Source organism: Otolemur garnettii, unplaced genomic scaffold (genome assembly GCF_000181295.1).
Source record: "Otolemur garnettii isolate 467f Iridium unplaced genomic scaffold, OtoGar3 scaffold00018, whole genome shotgun sequence".
NCBI lineage: Eukaryota > Metazoa > Chordata > Mammalia > Primates > Galagidae > Otolemur > Otolemur garnettii.
This window is the reverse complement of record NW_003852413.1, coordinates 12159474-12178220: the sequence shown is the minus strand read 5'-3', so window position 1 is coordinate 12178220 and position 18747 is coordinate 12159474. Positions and strand designations below refer to the sequence as shown.

Here is an 18747-nt window from a genome sequence, read left to right as displayed (position 1 = left end):
TCCACAACACTGCAAAGCAGGACACATTAAAACCCCTGGTTATTTGCAGAGAAAATAGTTTCAAGCTTGTAGGAATGCAGGTATTACATGTGACATTGCTCTAAGGATTCCCTTGTTTTCAATTCCAAGAAAGATGTTATAATCAGCACGCACATAGCAGTGCAGATGAAAATGCAGAGTTTACTTTGTTTCCGTGAAAAAATTACATGGCTCAAAAGAGCAGGGCCCCAGCCCCATATACCAGAGGTGGTGGGTTCAAACTCTGCCCTGGCCCAAAACTGCAACAACAACAATAAAAAATTGCATTGCTTCAAGGCCTAATTTGTAGGTTCAGGTTTGAAGAACCTAATTTGTGTGTTTGTATTTTGTCATTAAATATATATATATATATTTTCTTTTCTACTTTGCTGTGCCCTTCTCTGAACCAGCTTTTTACTTATCTTGTTTAAAAGATTGTGTTGGGGTCAACTCTCCCATCCCGGCCTTATATGAAAAAGCCAGCTGAGAAAGACTAGATCCTTCCTGGTTTGATGGTTGCCAGTGTTTTGAAATGTCCAGCCAACCATCTGCAGCTACAAACTCCCCGCGGAGAAACTGGCAGGACACAAAGAAATGGAAATCAACAGAGGAGTCGCTATGTAAGCACAAGAGCTTCTGGCAGCCTCACTGAAGGGAGACCATATCCTGGTCAGAAACCAGTTGAAAACAGAACTATTCACAATGAACACGAAATTAAAAGCATGATGTAGTGGTGACCCAGAAGGAATGTGGATGCTTCTCCAGGACTCACAGAGACCCGTGGATGAACTGTGCTTCTAGATTTTACCTCCAGCTTCTCTGAGAGTAAGTGAACCTCTGCAATCATGGCTATTTTGCCTCTAGAAATACATAATCTGACCCTAGAAATAGAAATGCCAAACATTTGCGTGGAAACCACTAAGGGCAGTACGTTATTTGAGAATTGTTTTGATTTTTTTTAAAGCAGGCCTATTTTATTTTGTATAACTAATTAGTTGGAGAGCCAAGAATTTCCATTTTTGCACCATGACTAAAGCATGTGTGGACAAATAGCCTGTGTTATCCAGCAGGCTGCTGGGTAAATTGAAAGGAATGTGACTTCATGTAGCTTCTTTACAAATATGAACTGTTTGCAAAGTTACTTGAATTACTTACTCTTTTTTGTTCCTTTTCAATTTTACTGACAGAGGAATTACAAGCATTGAAAGATACACAATTTTCTGAGTCTTGAGGTGTTTTTAACTGACTTGATAATATTGTCATTGAGAGAACTTTGGGACATATTTTTATTGACCTTGATTATGATATTAATTATATAAGGATTTTGATCTAACTTGTTGCGTACTGCATTTATTCTCTTAATCAAAGGAATTCTATCTAACAGGGACATGGCTGGATTTTTATAATCAACTTACTATTTCTAAATTACACAATTTCCCATTCAGTGAAAAGCTAACTCAATGTTTTGTGCTATTACAGTGAACAGTATTTTTTTTCCTGATATTTACAGCAAGATATGCAGTGGGAAAAAATTAGTCTTGAGAGCCAGAAGTAAGCAGATTTATGATAATTCAATTACATGAATTTTTATTCACCAATACATTCCAGCACACACCTTAATTCATGGACAGAAAGAAGAGCAGTCATGTGGGCACCATGTTTAACCTTTTAGATACTGAGGTTTACCCCAGTCCTGATTTCCTAGTTGACAATTGTAGTTTGGTTTGAACCAAGGTTTCCAGGCTATACCTGCTCTTCTGGCCTCATGATCAGGAGCTCACCTGCATTGCAGCTGAATCTCTTTCTTCATTTTTGGCCAATTATTATTTTATTTTATTATTTATTTATTTGAGATGGAGTCTCACTTTGTTACCCTCCATAGAGTACTGTGGCATCACAGCTCATAGCAACCGCCAACTCTTGGGCTTAAGCGATTCTCTTGCCTCAGCCTCCCAAGTAGCTGGGACTACAGGCGCCCGCCACAACATCCAGCTGTTTTATTTTGTTGTTGTTGTTGTTGTAGTTGTCATTGTTGTTTGGCAGGCCCAGGCTGTATTTGAACCCACCAGCTCCAGTGTATGTGGCTGGTGCCACAGGTGCCGGGCCATCTTTGGCTAATTTTTAAACATAAGTTCATGCCTTTGTTTGTTCCTTGGATGGGACACATCATAGAAGGAACCTCCAGCAACTTTTTCTGTCCTCTAGCCCTTGTCCTAGACCTGCTTTAGAATTTCTTTCTGTCTTGGCTTCAGTCATTAGAATCTCAGACTCCTCCCCTCACCCCCCCCCCCCCCCCATATTAACTTTCCATTGCTACTGTAGCAAGTGGCCACAAACCTAATGGCTTATAACAAAGCAGATTTATCAGGGTACAGTTCTGGAGGTGAGGAGAGTGGTGTGGGTCTCACGGGGCTACCAGAAAGGTGTTGGCAGGGCTGGCTTCCTTCCTGGCGGCTGTACGGGAGGATCTGTTCTCTCCACACTTGCAGCTACTCAAGGCTGCCTGCATTCTTTGGTTCATGGCTCTCTCCCTCCATCTGCAAAGCCAGCAACAGCAGATCCAGTCTTTATATTTCCTCAGTTTGATCTCCTTACCTGCCTCCCGGTTTCACTTTTTAGAACCTCCATGATTCCCTTGGGTTCACCCAGATAATCAAGTATAATGTTGCTGCTTCAAAGTCGACTGATTTAACAACCTTAATTCCACTACTTCAATTCCCTTTTGTCATGAATGTAACATTCACAAGCTGGACAATTAGAACGGGATCATTATTCTTCCCATCCTCTTTCTCTTAAACTATTCCTTGCCTTTCAGGAAATAAATAAATAGCAGTACAGCATCCCTTGCAATAAAGTGTGGTTAGGCTCCATCTCCGGCAGCACTCCCAGGGCTGCCTTGAGTAAGTCACCTTCCCATTTGAGCTGCCCCCTGAGTACCAGAAGGGGTCGGCATCTTCATGGCTTGATTCTGTCCAGTGACTGAACCATGAACCTTGGAACCAGGAGCAACCTCATCACTAAAACCACTGCAGAGAACATAGCCACCCTGTCATCTCCATCTCTTTTCAGTATGTCACTAAAGGAGGACACCACTGCCTGGGAAAGCCAGGCCTTATCAGTCACCTGGGTTTTGTTGTGGTTGTTGTTGTTAATTTTTCAGTTTTGGATTCTTTCCTGTGCCATGTATGGTCTACTAGTAAGCTCATCAGAGTCATTCTTCATTTTTATTATGGTGTAACAACACTATAATCTCTGGCATTTCATCTGTCTGCTTACCTTGCCATTTGCTCTTCCGTGCTGTGACATTACAAGAAATATATATTTAGTCTCTGCCTCCAGTTCTTGGCAAGGAGCTTCTAAAACCCTAGTTAACTTGCTGAGTGATAGGAATATTGGAGCATCTCTTATTGTAGTATTAATATTTGAGTATAATATTCAGTTTCTGCTTCCTGACATAGATTTTCTGAAACTGGGAATCTCCAGAATGATAAGAGTGTCTCTTTGTATGTCAGTGAGATGACTGGTGGCTGAAAGCCCCTGGATGGCTTCAGGACGGGGCCAGTTGCCAGAGGAACCAAGCACATGATTAGAAGGTTGAAACTTTTAGCCCCATCCCTAGACCTCCAGGGACAGAAGGTGGGGTTTGAGTTCATTACCATGGCCAATGATTTTATTAATCATGGCTACTTAATGAACCCTCCCTGAAGAGGTCTGGATGACTTCTAGTTTGGGTAAGACATCAGGTGCTGGGGAGGTGGTGCACCTGGAGGGGTCATGGAAACTTCGTGTCCCTTCCTACATACCTTGCCTTGTGCTTCTTTTCTATTTGGCCATTCCCAAGTTCTATCTTTTATATAACAATAAACTGGTAATCTTAAGAAAGATTTTCCTCTAAGAAAATGCCATGAAGTCTATGTTAACCAGTTTGATGAAAACATTTCAAACTGTATATAAAACCAGCACATTGTACCCCATGAATGCATTAATGTACACAGCTCTGATTTAATAAAAAAAAAAAAAGAAGAAGAAGTAGTGGACTGTTTTCCTGAGCTTTGTGAGTCATTCTAGCAAATTATCAAAGGAGAAGACTGTGGAAACCTCTAATCCATAGCCAGTCTGTCAGAAGTACAGGAGACTCAGATTTGTGATAGACATCTTAACCCTGGGTGGGGTCAGTCTTACATCACTGAGCCCTTAACCTGTGGCATCTGTATAACTCCATGTACAGGGTCTGAATTCAATTGAATCATAGGTTGCCCAGTTGGTGTCCACAGAGATTTGGAGGTTGCTTCATGGGGAAAACCCACACATTTGGCATCAATGTTTAATAGAGAAATAGTGTGATTATTTTCTGTTTTATATATTGTCCAGTTGATCCATTAAAGTTCTTAGCATTTTAATCACAGTTGTTTCAAATTCTCAGTCTGATAATTTCTACATCTCTGCCATATCCAAGTCTAGTTTTTATGCTTTTTCCTTTTAAACAGTATTTTTCATTTTTTTGGGGGGGGTGTCACCTTTAGCACATCTTGTAATTTTTTTTTGATTGCTGGACATCATGTACTAGGTAAAAGAAACTACTGTAAATGGGCCTTTAGTGATGTGGTGGTAAGATGTGAGGAGAGGGAAGCCCGTCTATGGTCTTCCGAGTCTGTCTCTGTCTTGTGGTGAGCCTGTAACTCTGGACGGTGACATGTGCTTCTGTTTCCAGAACCTAACTTTCTAGGGTGTTATCAGAGCTTAACTGACCTTGGGGAAGGAAAATACTCAACTCTAGCCCACTCCCCTGGGCGAGGAGGTCTAGAGTGGACTGTAGTGCCTTTAGAAGTATGATTCACAAATGTGTGCATTATGACTGGGTCCCCCTGGCATTTTATCTCCTGGGCTTGTCCACAGTGAATCTCCAGCAAGACGTCAGTCACAGTTCAGGTTCCCCTGCCCCAGCACAGGGTACCGCCAAGGTTTCTCCTCAGGGTTTCTGCTCCAGTCAGTTGTGTTCTCTGTATCTGCCCGTCTGTCTCTCTAGTTTTGGGTCAGTGATTTGCCCTGCGATCGCACCCCTCTTAGGGATCTAAGAAGAGCTACTGATTTTTCAACGTGTTCAGGCTTTTACTTGTTGGTAGGATGGAGTAGTAACCCCCAGGTTCTCTCAGGCCAGAGTGGGAACTGCTGCCCATTGCTCTTTGATATTATCAGTGTCTGAGCTGGCAGGGAGCTGGGTTACCGTTTTATGTCACCTTTGGGCTTGACTCTGGCAGGGCCTCAGCATCCGGGCAGCATGAGAATGCACAGGACTTCAGGGCTTCTCTCTATTTTTCAGGCCCTCTTTCACTGGTGCTGTTTTTGGAGAATCCAATTGTATTGTTATACTTTTTCTTTGTACTCTTTTAGATTTCGCTGTTTCTATCCAGCCCATATTATCTAAGGTTTATTTTTTTCTTCTCATACCCACACATACTCTGTATGGTGGACTCACCTTCTCTGTCTGCCGGTACTTAGATGGGGGGCTCACCCCCCAGATATGGAAACAAGGTGAGGGTGGTGGCTCTCCTTCCAGCTATCATGGGCTTGTTTCTCCTGGTAATTCAGTTTACCAGGAGTGCCTTGCATCTATTAATCTTTGCTAGTGCCATAAAGATACATATTTAATCTTGTTTGGGCTAGTGTTGTGTTACCATTGATATCAAGGTGTTTCTCTTATTCTATGTCCCAGAGATCTTGCCCCCATGCCCACTCTCCCCCACCCACCCCTGTCTGACATCCCACCATGTGGGTCAGACCCCAGGGCTCTGTCTTGGCCTCTGTCACCGCACGTGATTGTGTGTTTAGGGCTGTTGTATTAGCGTTCCCGTGCTTTCCAAATAATTTTACATTAACATGCACATTTTGATCGGTAGAATTGAAAAACTCCCATGAGTATTTTCCTTAATTTGAGGGAAAATTTAAAAAAATTGGCTGACACTTGTGTATGTGTGTGTGTATTGGGGGGAAGGGGGTCTGTGGTTCAGGATCAAGACATTTTCTAATTTTATTACAAATGGATATTTCTTCCTTTTAATTTTTGTCCATTTCAATAAGTTTGTATAGAGGAAATTGAGCAAATCACATTTTTTTCCACTTCCATTTTGAAGCTGATTTTCGTTCTTTTGTTACTTGCTTTCTTCCTTCTGAATACCACGTCTCCCAACTCGATTCATAGAGACTTTTTATTTTATCATTTAATTTCAAATATATCCCTTGTTTTTGAAACTTGTATAGACTTTTTATTTTATCATTTAATTTCAAATATATCCCTTTTGGTCCTTGTTTTTGACACTTCTATAGCTTTTTATGGAAACACACACTATGTCTCCTTACCATTCTGAAAGATTAATTTTCATGGTACTTTTTACAACCCATTTGCTTCAGTATATTTTCCCCAATGTATTTCTCTTGCAATCATCTCTTATCTTTTATGGATGTCTCTTTACCAACTACTTTACTTTGGATTTTTTTTCTTGACTATTACATGTATTTTCATTTCTCATTGTTTTCAAGTATGTTTTAATCTTTGAAAATTTGGGAGGCTTACAAAATTTCTCTCTGTTGGAAGATTTTATATTATACTAACTTATATTTCTGCTAACTTCAATGGGAATTTTAAGTCATTATTTGCTTTTCATTTTTCTTTCTTGTATTTTTTTTTTTTTAGGCATTAGATGCAAAATTTAAAAATGTTTCTCCTGATTATCACAATGAAGTTTTCTTTCTAATAATTCTGTATTTTTCCCTTCCTCTCGAGTGGCATCTATCTTTTCTTAAGTTCCAGCATCACAGGGCTCCTGATAATGACAGCGCACACTGATGCCTGTGAATAAACAGCCCGAGGTGATTCCTCCTAGAGCTTCTCACTGCCTGCAAAGAGATGCTCGTGGAATCTCTGCCCTTGCCCCAAACGGAGAATCGTCCTGCACATTCCGTAGCTAACTTTCTGCACCAGCATGGCACGTTGGTTAAGAACGAGGTCTCCAGAGTTACAGCCCTGCTTCTGCCACCATTAGCTCTGTTTGGCGAGTCACTTTGCCTCTCTCTGCCTCATTTTCCTCATCTGTAAAGTGGGGAGAACAATAAGATCTATGTCAGAGGTTTATTATGAGTGTTAAACAAATTCATATAAACCCTTTAGGTTATCCTGATCATTAGAAAGTCATCATCAAATGTTAGGTAGTATTTTTTCCTCATTATCCTCTATTCAAACTACTCCAATCTCTTGGTTCCAGTCAGACTGAACAATATGAAATTCTCTGAAATTCCCAAGATGTTTTCTTCCTACTTGCCTTTGAGTTTTGTTGCTTTTGTATTTATTAGTTGGGATTTTCCCCTCTTTTATGATTGTGTTGGAACACTTTGGAACTTCAGTTATAAAAGGTCAATAAAAGGTTAGGTTAATTACAGTCTTGAGTTCATGGCACACAAAATATTTGGTTTAAAGAAAGCTCCTGTCTTATTTTGGTTATTTATTTTATTTCAAATTCCCTCTTCACACCCGGCCTCCATTCCTGTTTCCTACTGCCAAACATAACAGTTTCATCATATCTGATGGTGACCCTTTAGTTCCTGGATATTTTTGAAAAACATGGATTGAATGTAGTGTGAATTAATATAAATAATATTGTGATACGATTCTCAGCTTTTCCTTTTTCCTTCTTTTTTTCTTTTTGAACTGGAACTATGTTTTTAAGATCTCTTCCTATGGATGGGTAGATTTCAATTCATTGCTTCTGCATCCTGCAGAGTACTCTTGGGACTATATCTATCAGAAATTGTTTTGTGACACCTGCCACAATGATCTATAATTCAGGCATCCTCTAACTATGGCCCACGGGACACATGCAGCCCGCCTAGGACATTTATCCGGCCCACTGGGTGTTTTTGCCGCTGCTGCCTGTCCTGCTTAGCAGCCGACTTGTCCCGGGACCTGCAGTCCGGCCCTCCAATGGTCTGAGGGACAGTGAACTGGCCCCCTGTTTAAAAAGTTTGAGGACCCCTGAAGTTCATCCTTGCACAGGTCCACTTTAGAAGCTCCGTGAACATTTCCTTGGGGTACATGCTCAGGAGCAGGAGTGATTGATGGTCGAGTGTTGCTAGGTAGTAATGAATTAGTAAAGAGTCCCCAAAATGACTGAAGTAGAAAACATTGTAAAATCAAACCCAAACTATACCCTCACCATCAGTGCACAAAGCTGCTTTCCCATTAGACTGCTTAACAGTGCCAAGTGTGGGGGGACAACAGCCTTTGACACTATTCACTCTTCTGATTTTTGCCAGTCTAGTGAGAGAAAAATCATAGTTTATAATTGTTATAGTTGTTATTTATTTCAGTACCGAGCATCTGTTCCTATGTTTTGTTTTAACCTTTTGGCTTCTTTCTTCTCTAGACATGTAATTGGAAACAGCTGTTATACTGTTTCTTTTGGTTTGATTTTACAATGTTTTCTACTTTAGACCTTCCCATTTCCTTCCTTTCTCTTCTCTTATTAAAGGAAACAGGTCAAAATGTGCAGGAGACACATGAGTGTGGTTCAGCAAACCTGGGCTCTTCTCTGCAAGAATTGTCTTAAGAAGTGGAGGACGAGAGGAGCGACCTTCTTGGTACGTTTCAGGGTCTATGTGTTCTCACATCTAGAGGGTGAAAAAGTATTTCCTCAGGCAACTCTCTCTCCATTATTTAACATTTCATGTATATATCGTCTTATTAGCAGGCTAGATGTTTTTCCCCAATACTGGGTTCTACTATTTTTCCAAATACACCTTATTTTTCAAATAAAATAAAAAACACATCATTATGATATGTTCTTGTGGAGGAATTTTTTTCAAAGAATTCATATTAAGGAACTCCTGGAAAAGAAAGCTACATCTGTATACTGCAAAGATGAAATATTTATCATCTGAGCTCGTTTGAATCTCATGAAGGGGTAGGTGTAGGAGGTCAGGGCTGAACAGCTGAAGAGGCAGACTTTAATCCAGAGTGAATTCAGAGAGTGATCGAGTATTTAGAAAGCATCACAAGACAGGTTGTTCTATTCCTCCCCAGTTGCGCTATGGATACAGATAATGTCCATTTGTAGGAAATAATGGGCATATAAGCAAACAGGAAAATAAATGGGCATTTTGAACTTTTAATTTTATTATAATAGTACTTAGTTTCTTCTGAACATAAGAATGATTCAATGCTGTTTGTGTAGAAAATTCAGTAAATTCAGAAAAATATAATAAATAAGTTAAAGTCACACATACAATGCTCAGAGTTCAAGGGCTGGTGTGTTATCATATCTTATGATTTGTGTGTGTGTGTTTATTCAAGAAATATATATTAAATGCTTGGATTATAAGTAAATAAATTATATAAATATTTCTGCGTGGGGCAAGGATTACATAAATAATATAAAAGTTGGAAGCTTACCATATATATATGTTTTGTTTCCAACCTCTGAACTCTTTTTCATGTAAACATTATATCTATTTTCTTATCTAGATACATACAGACAGAGAGCAACACATATGCCTAAAAGATGACGATAGGAAGACTATTCCTAACAACTCCTTTAAAAAGATTTGTGTCTAGAATTATAACTAAATAATAAAATGGGATCTTACCACTAGGCTTCCAATGCATTCTGCTCATTTCCAATTCCAGAACGTGGTTACAATGACAAAGACTTTTAAAATTCTTTTTGTGGGCAAACTTTTGGGACTATCTTCTTCCACATTGCAGAAAACTGAAGCTAAAGGTACGACTTGCCAACTCCATGCCACCTACCATTTAATTATGGTTGTCATTGAGGTCTCAGCAGGAGTGTAAACTATTGGACCATTCATATTCCTACCCTTACATAAAAGTAGAGGAAACTTAAGTTCTTGATTATAGTTGGAATTGATGTACACAGCTCTGTCTGGGTAGACAATGTGAAATATTTCAAAATGTGAAGATTAAAGACATTTAAAAACCGAAAGACTGGAAAAATGGCATACAGTCTGTATAACTGTCTTAAATCCTTTGTGAACTAGTCCTCTGGGGCCGAACTTCTATCACTTTGCTTTCTTTTTCTCTCACTGCTCTGCAGGAATGGCTTTTCTCGTTTCTGGCGGTCCTGTTTGTATACCTGAGATCCTGGAACTTACATCAGGTTTATGACTATCATGACATTCCTGCAGCGTATCTGGGACGTGTCGACCATTTTAATGATTCTGATTATGTTATTGCATTCGCACCTGAATCCAACACCACCAAAGAGATAATGGACAAAGTGGCTTTAGCCCCATTCATGAAAGGTCGGTTCTCTGCCTGTTTGTTATAATTCCCTTGTTTGCAAAAGACAAATTCATTTTGCAATATCCTTGATGAATTTGTTAGATATTCCAGTGTCTAGAGGTTATTGACAACATTCATGTGTGTTCCTTTCCAATTTCAAGGAGTTTTTTATTTTTATTAAATCATAGCTGTGTACATTAATGCAATCATGGGGTACAATGTACTGGTTTTATGTACAATTTGAAATATTTTCGTCTAACTGGTTAACATAGCCTTCGCAGCATTTTCTTAGTTACTGTGTTGAGACATTTATATTCTACATTTAGTAAATGTCGCAGGTACCCTTGCAAGATGCTTTCTTTACTCTGTTCATTAGCGTCTTATTTAGAAAATTCTATGTTAAAAGGGTTATCTTCATTACAGTACATAGCAAAATGAGATATTCCAGGCCCAACTTTAATATAAAACGCCTCCAACATAATTGTGTGTGGGATTCTGTCTCCTAGCCACACAGAAATCTTACCTAATGACTGTCTTTTTTCACATGGCAGGAAGAAGAATCACGGGGTGGCCTGATGAAAAAGGCATGGATGACCTGGATGTAGACTCCTCTGAAGATGTCGTGAAAGTCCTCTTTACTGATTCCTTCTCATATCATCTGAAATTTGAATGGGAATATAGAATGCCCGAGATTAATGAACACAGAGACCATTCAGGTAGCTTTCCTAGTAGAAAATGCATTATGTTATATCAGTTATATTATATATGTTATATCAGTCACCACAAGGAGACCCATGTGAGAGCTAAAGTGAAATGACTGATAACGGCACAAAAGTACAGACCATATGCTTTAAATCGCTGAACGTAAAATAGATTCATCCTTATTAAATAAAACTCACATTCTTAACTGTGTTGTTTTATTAAGAAATTATATTTACTATTATTTTTATGTTGCTGCCAAATAAAACCTCAAAAGGGCTTTTCCTCAATGATTTCCAAACATCTAAGAAAAATGTAGTGCTTTCTTGACACAAGCAACAGAAGAGCAAAGCTCAAACAGAAACCTGCTTGATAATGAAAGGAATTTTAATATTGAGTGAAAAATCATGGAAAACTGGTCTTCAGAACACTAATAAAGCCATTCTGGTGAATTGCCTTGGGGTGTGTGTTCTATAAACTTCAAAAGTGAAGACTTACCATCTGCTGTGTTATCATGGACTTTGAGTGCATTTTGGAACCCTTGGAATTTTGATTTTTTCTATCACCAAGATTGTCCCATCTCATAATAATGGGTGTGTTCTTTTTCTGAAGCTCATTGTGACATAATAAATGAAGATATCATGTGTGAATCTCTATCGTTCTGGGAAAGAGGTTTTGTAGCTTTTCAAGCTGCCATTAACGCTGCTATTATAGAAGTGAGTATTAAGAAACCTAATTGCATCACACGTTAAAGTTTGGTAGATGGTGACTGCATTGATCTGTCTGTGTTGCTATAAAGGAATACCTGGGGCTGGGTGATTTATAAAGAAAAGAAATTTATTTGGTTCCCAGTCCTGAAGGCCGTCGAGAAGTATGACACTGGCCTCTGCAAGGGCCTCAGGAAGCCTTCACTCATGGAGGACAGGGAAGGGACAAAGCATCACATGGCCAGAGGACAGAAGCCAGAGACAGGGAGGGAGGGTGCCACACTTTGTTTGACAACTAGCTCTGGTGTGAACTGTTCATAACAAAATGAGGAATGCAATCATTCTCACCCCTTCCTGACATCAGCAATATGATGGATTTTCCTATTCTATAATTGATTCACTTCATGAATGAGACATACTATGTTGAATGACTTCTATATTCCAACCACTGTGCTAAGTACTGGGGTTCAGCAAATAAGTAGAATGCAGGCATTTTTGTCCAGGGATACTGGTAATGGGGGAGATAGGAATATGGATCTGATGTCATAATACGATTTTAGGTTCTATCATAGAATTTTTAATTTTTTTATTTTTTTTAAGAGACAGGCTCTTACTTGTCACCCCCACTGGTTGCAGTGGCATGATCATAGCTCCCTGCAGCCCAGACTCCTGGGTTAAAGAGATCATTCTGGATCATCTTCCAGAATAGCTGGGGGGCACTTGCCCCTCCGCTTGGCTCTACTATAGAATTTTAAGTGGTGTAGCAGGCGAATAATGAAGTAGGAGATTCTCCGATGAGAAATCTCAGGGAAGACTTGCTAGCTGATCTGCCATTCCAGCTGGTTTTAAAACCTAATAGCATTTTGTCCAGTAAAGATGGCAAATAGGGACATTCTAAGAAGTCAAGACAAAATCAGGAGCATTTCAGCCACTACGCGAGGCTGTATACATGGATCTGACAATTAGGCTCATGAACTCACCCTAGATAGAGTGCTACACGCCTCACTGCTGAGTATCACTTTGGTCACCTTCAAAGTTCTCCCCTTGGGAAGCTGTGCCCTGATGCCAGCGCCCAGTCCACCCTTCAAAGCAGCTTTGGAACTATTTTTCTGAAATAACTGTGAGAATTACCGTACAGCACACAAAAACACAAGACAGCGGTAATGAACGCCACTCAGCAAGACATTGCCACACGTTGACACAAACATAGTTGTGATATACCAAGGCTATAAACCTTACTGATTTGTTAGTACAGTGTTGCCAATATAAGTAGATGGTGTCAAGTTCATTAATCTAATTGTGAGACCTGATGGCAGCTCTGATGGCCATTCAGAGAGTTCCAAAATTCTTCTGAATGGTGGAGTAGGTGCTGGCATTGGTTCAGAGCTTCTCAAGGGGCGTACTTCGACCATAGTGGGATTCAGTAATGAGGTATGTAGCACTTTTTCTAAGAAGAGTTCATGAACTTAACTGTCCAAACTTCGTGTGTGTGTGTGTGTAATGTACATGATTCCTGATATTATAATTAGATCATTGATAACAGTTTGTTCATTGATATTTTTCTCTAGGTTACAACAAATCATTCAGTGATGGAACAGCTGATGTCGGTTACTGGCATAAATATGAAGATATTTCCTTTTATTGCCCAAGGAGGAGTTGCAACTGATTTTTTGATCTTCTTTTGTGTTATGTCTTTTTCTGCATTTATATACTATGCCTCAGTCAGTGTCGCACAAGAAAGACAATACATTAAGTCACTGATGACAGTGATGGGACTTCGAGAGTCGGCATTCTGGTAATTGCATGACTACAATCCCTCATGTAGCATGAATCAACAGACTACCTCAGCTGCTGGGACTCTCAGGCCTATAAACTACCGTATTTAAACTTTCTTCTTTCATAAAGCAGTTCATTATAAATTATATGGACTAGATGCACATATAGGCTTAGTAATTACTAAACAACTCTTTTCATACCTCTTGGATTTAAAGCCTGTCCTGCAGACGTCTTCCACCCCTCAGGGCACTAACAATACAGCTGATGGCTCTCAGTTGCTAGTTACCACGTATGGGTGAGCTCAAATTACAGAAAGTTCAAGTATCCAGTGTTCAATAGAATGTATGTTTTCACTGATGACTTATATTAGAAGTGGTGGCTGATTTTGACTCAATGTTGAATGAGTCATTACACCCAGAAATGGCACCTGTTATGCTCTTTATACACTGAGACGTCCTTAGTGGAGGCAGCGTAGCAGAGTGATGAGAATCCAGGCCAGGGAGTCAGGAAGCCACGAGTCATCTCCAGCTCAGCATTTTGTAGCTGAGATGTAGATAGGAAAATGAGCCAAACTCTTTAAACCTTAGCTTTCTTTTCAAGAGAAGATTGGTAATAATATCTCATGGCTTGTAAGGCTTAAAAGAAAGAGGAATATTTAAAGTGCTTTACTTGGTGCTTAAGAGTAAACACTTAGTATTAGATGTCAAGTGATAAAATTTTGGAAGTGTTGTGGCCTTGTGTTTTCTAACGCAAGTAAGAAAACAAGGTTTCAATCATCAGTCATGGCACAATTTTTAAATGAGTTTAGCCAAGAAATGTATTAGAGACAGATCGTGGTAAAAGTGTGAGTTCTGGAGTCAGAAACCAATAGTTTGAATCTTGAACTTGTCCTTTACACTGTGTGATATTATTCTCAGTGTTAAACAAGATCGTGGAACATACAGGAGAGTCCTTGGTGGATGCTGTGCAGCCTTGAAGAGAATGGTAGACGCTGTTGAGTAGGAAGACGACACATTTTTAATGTTGCTGATCTACACCAGATTTATTTATTTTTCTACAGAAGTGTCCAATACCCTGCATGTAGAAATGGAGAAGATGGATTAATAGTTTAGTTTAGAATGAGAATTTTTTTCTGGTTTCCTTTTTGTAATAAGATCGTGTAACTCAATACTGATGAAGATTTGATCACTATGTTTAAAAAATGTTAAAATTCCCTAAGGAGTCAGAGGAAAACAACCAATATGATCATAAAAATAATTCCATTAAGAAGGATTAAAAATCAGAGATTTTTTTTTCTCCTGTAAGAAAAGGCTATAGCATTTTATTTGTAAATTTTATTTGTAAATTTCATCCATTTAAATGAAATTAAAGGATGGCTTAATAGCATTCATATAGAGCAATTTCAGACGAACAAAAGTTTATTGTGAAATGAATTATTACAGTTAATGATATTAAAAGCAAGAATATGACGCCATGTTCTTAAGTAAAGAAGAAGCTAGCTGTTCACTGGGGACCCTGTATAAACCAGTTGCCATCTTTAACCCACAAGATATGTAATTTTATTTAATGCTCTTATTTTTCAGGAGAGAAAGCTAAAGTTTAAAGAGATTCAGTAACTACCTCTCAGGATTACATAGTTTTTTTTTTTTAATTATTAAATCATAGCTGTGTACATTAATGCAATCATGGGGTACAATGTGCTGGTCTTATATACAATTTGAACTGTTTTCATCAAACTGGTTAACATAGACTTCATGGCATTTTCTTAGTTATTGTGTTAAGACATTTGTATTCTACACCTAGTAAATTTCACATGTACCCTTGTAAGATGCACCGTAGGTGTGGTCCCACCAATTACTCTCCCTCCTCCCATCCTCCCTACTCCCCACTCCTCCCTCTCCCCTTTTCCCTTCTTTTTGAGCTATAATTGTTTCATAGTAAGACTGAGTACATTGGATACTTTTTCTTCCATTCTTGAGATACTTTGCTAAGAAGAATATGTTCCAGCTCCATCCATGTAAACATGAAGGAGGTAAAGTCTTCATCTTTCTTTAAGGCTGCATAATATTCCATGGCGTACATATATCACAATTTATTGATCCATTCGTAGGTCGATGGGCACTTGGGCTTCTTCCATGTCTTAGTAATTATGAATTGGACTGCAATGGAGAGAATGTGAGTGAGATCTATGTGCCTGGAAAGCGTTTTTCTTGTAAAAGAACTTTCTTCCTGTTTTTTTGGCATTGGTACTGATGAAGGACACATCTACGTATCTTCATTTCTCTGTATATATCTACATATATATCTGTGTCTGTCCATGCCCTGTGTCTGTGTGTATTTCTGTACCATACCTAATCATCTATAGCCGCAGTTGGCAAACTGAAACATTTTTGTATAATTTGCACATTAGGAATGGCTTTTACATTTTTAAATGTTTGCAAAAATCCAAAGATCAATACTATCATGTGGCACCTGAAAATTTATGTAAAATTCAACTCTTCTTGTCTACCAACACATGTTTATGGGCTCACAGCCCGTCATTTAAATGTTACTTACTCTGCTTTTGGGCTACAGAGACAAAATTGATTGCAATGGAAATGGTGCGGGCTGCAAAGCCTAAAATAGCTCAACATTTGGGAAAAAGCTCTGCTCACACTGGCGTCATAATCTATTTTTTGAGCAAGCTGCTTACACAATTACTAAAAGAACTTGTCCAGCACTGAGAAGTCATCATGGACGTCTTCCTAGAACAGTGCTCCCTGGAGACGTCTCCCAGCTGTGCTCATTGTCCCACCCAGCTTTTCTTAATTTGCAATTAGTATCCATTTTACCTGTTTTCTTGTTTGTTACCTACCTCGCCCTATAGACTATGAGTTTCAGGGCAGGGAAGTTTTCAGGTTTGCTAGTTATTGCACCCCATGTACCCCGATCCGTGGTGAGAGTCACAGATGTAGCAAAAGTTTGCTCAGTACGGGTTTACTCAGCAAGGATGAAGGAAGGAGTGACGAGGTAACGGCCTCTGAACTGACGCTTCGCTTCCCTGCCAGGCTTTCCTGGGGTTTGATGTACGCCGGCTTCATTCTTATCATGGCCACAGTAATGGCTGTCATTGTGAAGTCTGCACAAGTTGTCGTCCTAACTGGTTTTGCGGTGGTCTTCCTCCTCTTTCTCCTCTATGGCCTGTCTTTGGTAAGTTGATGATTTTAATCCCTCTCTCTCATTCTCATCACCTCCCCTTCCCGCCACTCATTTGTCACCTGTTCTCTTTGTAATCTTTGCATGAGACAGTATGGAGGGGTGGAAAATTGATGCAATGTGCTTTTATAAAATAAAATTCCTTTTGTGTGTCACTGACGGTTCTCAGTGAACTACAGACCAGCTGACATTTTTCTCTCCTCTCAGATAACTTTAGCTTTCCTGATGAGCGTGCTGATAAAGAAACCTTCCCTCACTGGCTTGGTTGTCTTTCTCCTTATTGTCTTTTGGGGATCCCTGGGATTCACAGCCTTGTACTCACTTCTTCCTGCGTTTTGGGAATGGACCTTGTGTCTTCTGAGCCCCTTTGCCTTCACTGTGGGAATGGCCCAGGTAAGAGGTGCGGTAACTATTCTATGTTCTACAAAAAATTCAAATAATTCATGCAACATGTTCTAAGCACTGAAATTTCCTCCTACTTTTGCAAAAATGAACACTTAAGTTAGTGGTTCTTCCTAATGCTGCGACTCACAGGTTGAGAACTGCTGACTTATGTGATACAAGAGATTTTTATTCTTTTCTTTCTGCATAATCAGTTTTTTCTTAAGTTCCTAAATATAGGATGATGCTTCATTATTGATGTGTTTCAGCTTCTACTTCTAGTTGGCTATCCTTGGAAACATTTGTCCTGTTTAGTGTTTCAGGAACTATCACAAACATTTGAAAGCCAGAAATTTGGGAAAAAATAATTTTTTATTTTTTAATTGTCCATTTCTACATGAAACTGAACTTCCTCTTAGAAAAGTGAATTTTGATTTCATCACTATAAGGTGCCACCCAGAAGGTGGTGTCTCATCCACACTCACTGTGTCCTACTATGGTCAGGAAGAAATTGTTCTTCTGTCTCCTGCCAGCCTCTAAAGTTCATCCACCCTCCACGTTTGTAGTCTGAAGTGGAGTGCCCTGTGCAGAATGTCCTGCTCTTCCCCATCCCGAGCCTGATGGAGTCCTCCCTAGGTCCTGCTCAAGTATCACCTTCGTTGGGTTTGTTTCCCCTCTTAGAAGACTCACCTGGTGCGGCCTGTGGCTTCCTTAGTTCTCAGAACCAACATCCATTACTTTCCCAACTTGCTTTCAGCTGGATAATTACCTTGCTAGTGAAGTTATCTTCCAATAGGTCTGAGCTCTGTAAACACAGGAATTATGTCTTACTTACCTTTGTGAAGCCAGTGCAGAAATAAGACAATAATAATTCTTAATGCCATAGTAAGCCTTTTTAATTCAGTGTATCCTTTTTATTTCAGCTCATACATTTGGACTATGATGTGAATGCTGATGCCCATTTGAATTCTTTGCACAATCCACACCTCATCATAGCGACTCTTTTCATGCTGGTTTTTGATACTCTTCTTTATCTGGCATTGACATTGTATTTTGACAAAATTTTGTGCAGTAAGTATTCAACACAATTATCAATTACACGTCTTCAAAATTACTCTACAATGTATTAAAAATAAATTAGCAAGCACTAAAAAGGTTTCTAGGAGAAGTCCAATGATATTCTCCTTTGCTTTTAGAGTCACTTTCTAAGACTTTCTACGATAGCATGAGTTCAGGCTTAGTATTAAATCGATCACATTGACATGTTGCCCTAGGTGACTGTGATTGTGGAAGTGATGACTGACACGTTATTCAATTGCCTCCTGCTCATGTAGCTGAGTATGGACATCGACGTTCTCCCTTGTTTTTCCTGAAATCTTTTTGGCTTAAACACCAAAGACCTGATCACATGGCCCTTGAGAATGAAATAGATTCTGACCCTTCGTCTGATGACTCTTTTGAACCAGTATCTCCAGAATTCTATGGGAAAGAAGGCATCAGGTAACCAATAAATTCCATGGAGTTGCAAATGCAGAATAGGACAGAGACCAGCGCTCCATCAGGCAAAACATGATGTGCAAAGATCCCCTCTGTGCCCCTCGGAATCTACCTGTGGGTTCCACATTCATGAAAGTATAGACTCATTTTTCATTGTATTTCATTTCTTCACATTCTCAGCAT

General features: G+C 39.4%; 1 protein-coding gene across 1 annotated transcript in view; it reads left to right on the top strand.

Moving 5' to 3' along the window:
* Nucleotides 1-662: 662 nt before the first annotated feature.
* Nucleotides 663-18747, top strand: part of LOC100963714 (ATP-binding cassette sub-family A member 9-like) — a 32837-nt gene continuing 14752 nt past the window's right edge. The window contains exons 1-10 of the mRNA XM_023511271.1: nucleotides 663-843; nucleotides 8541-8649; nucleotides 10122-10329; nucleotides 10861-11025; nucleotides 11621-11724; nucleotides 13284-13510; nucleotides 16539-16680; nucleotides 16894-17079; nucleotides 17991-18138; nucleotides 18402-18567. Of these exons, the coding sequence (XP_023367039.1) occupies nucleotides 8554-8649; nucleotides 10122-10329; nucleotides 10861-11025; nucleotides 11621-11724; nucleotides 13284-13510; nucleotides 16539-16680; nucleotides 16894-17079; nucleotides 17991-18138; nucleotides 18402-18567 (1442 nt within the window). The 5' untranslated portion in view covers nucleotides 663-843; nucleotides 8541-8553. The remainder of the gene's footprint in view (nucleotides 844-8540; nucleotides 8650-10121; nucleotides 10330-10860; nucleotides 11026-11620; nucleotides 11725-13283; nucleotides 13511-16538; nucleotides 16681-16893; nucleotides 17080-17990; nucleotides 18139-18401; nucleotides 18568-18747) is intronic.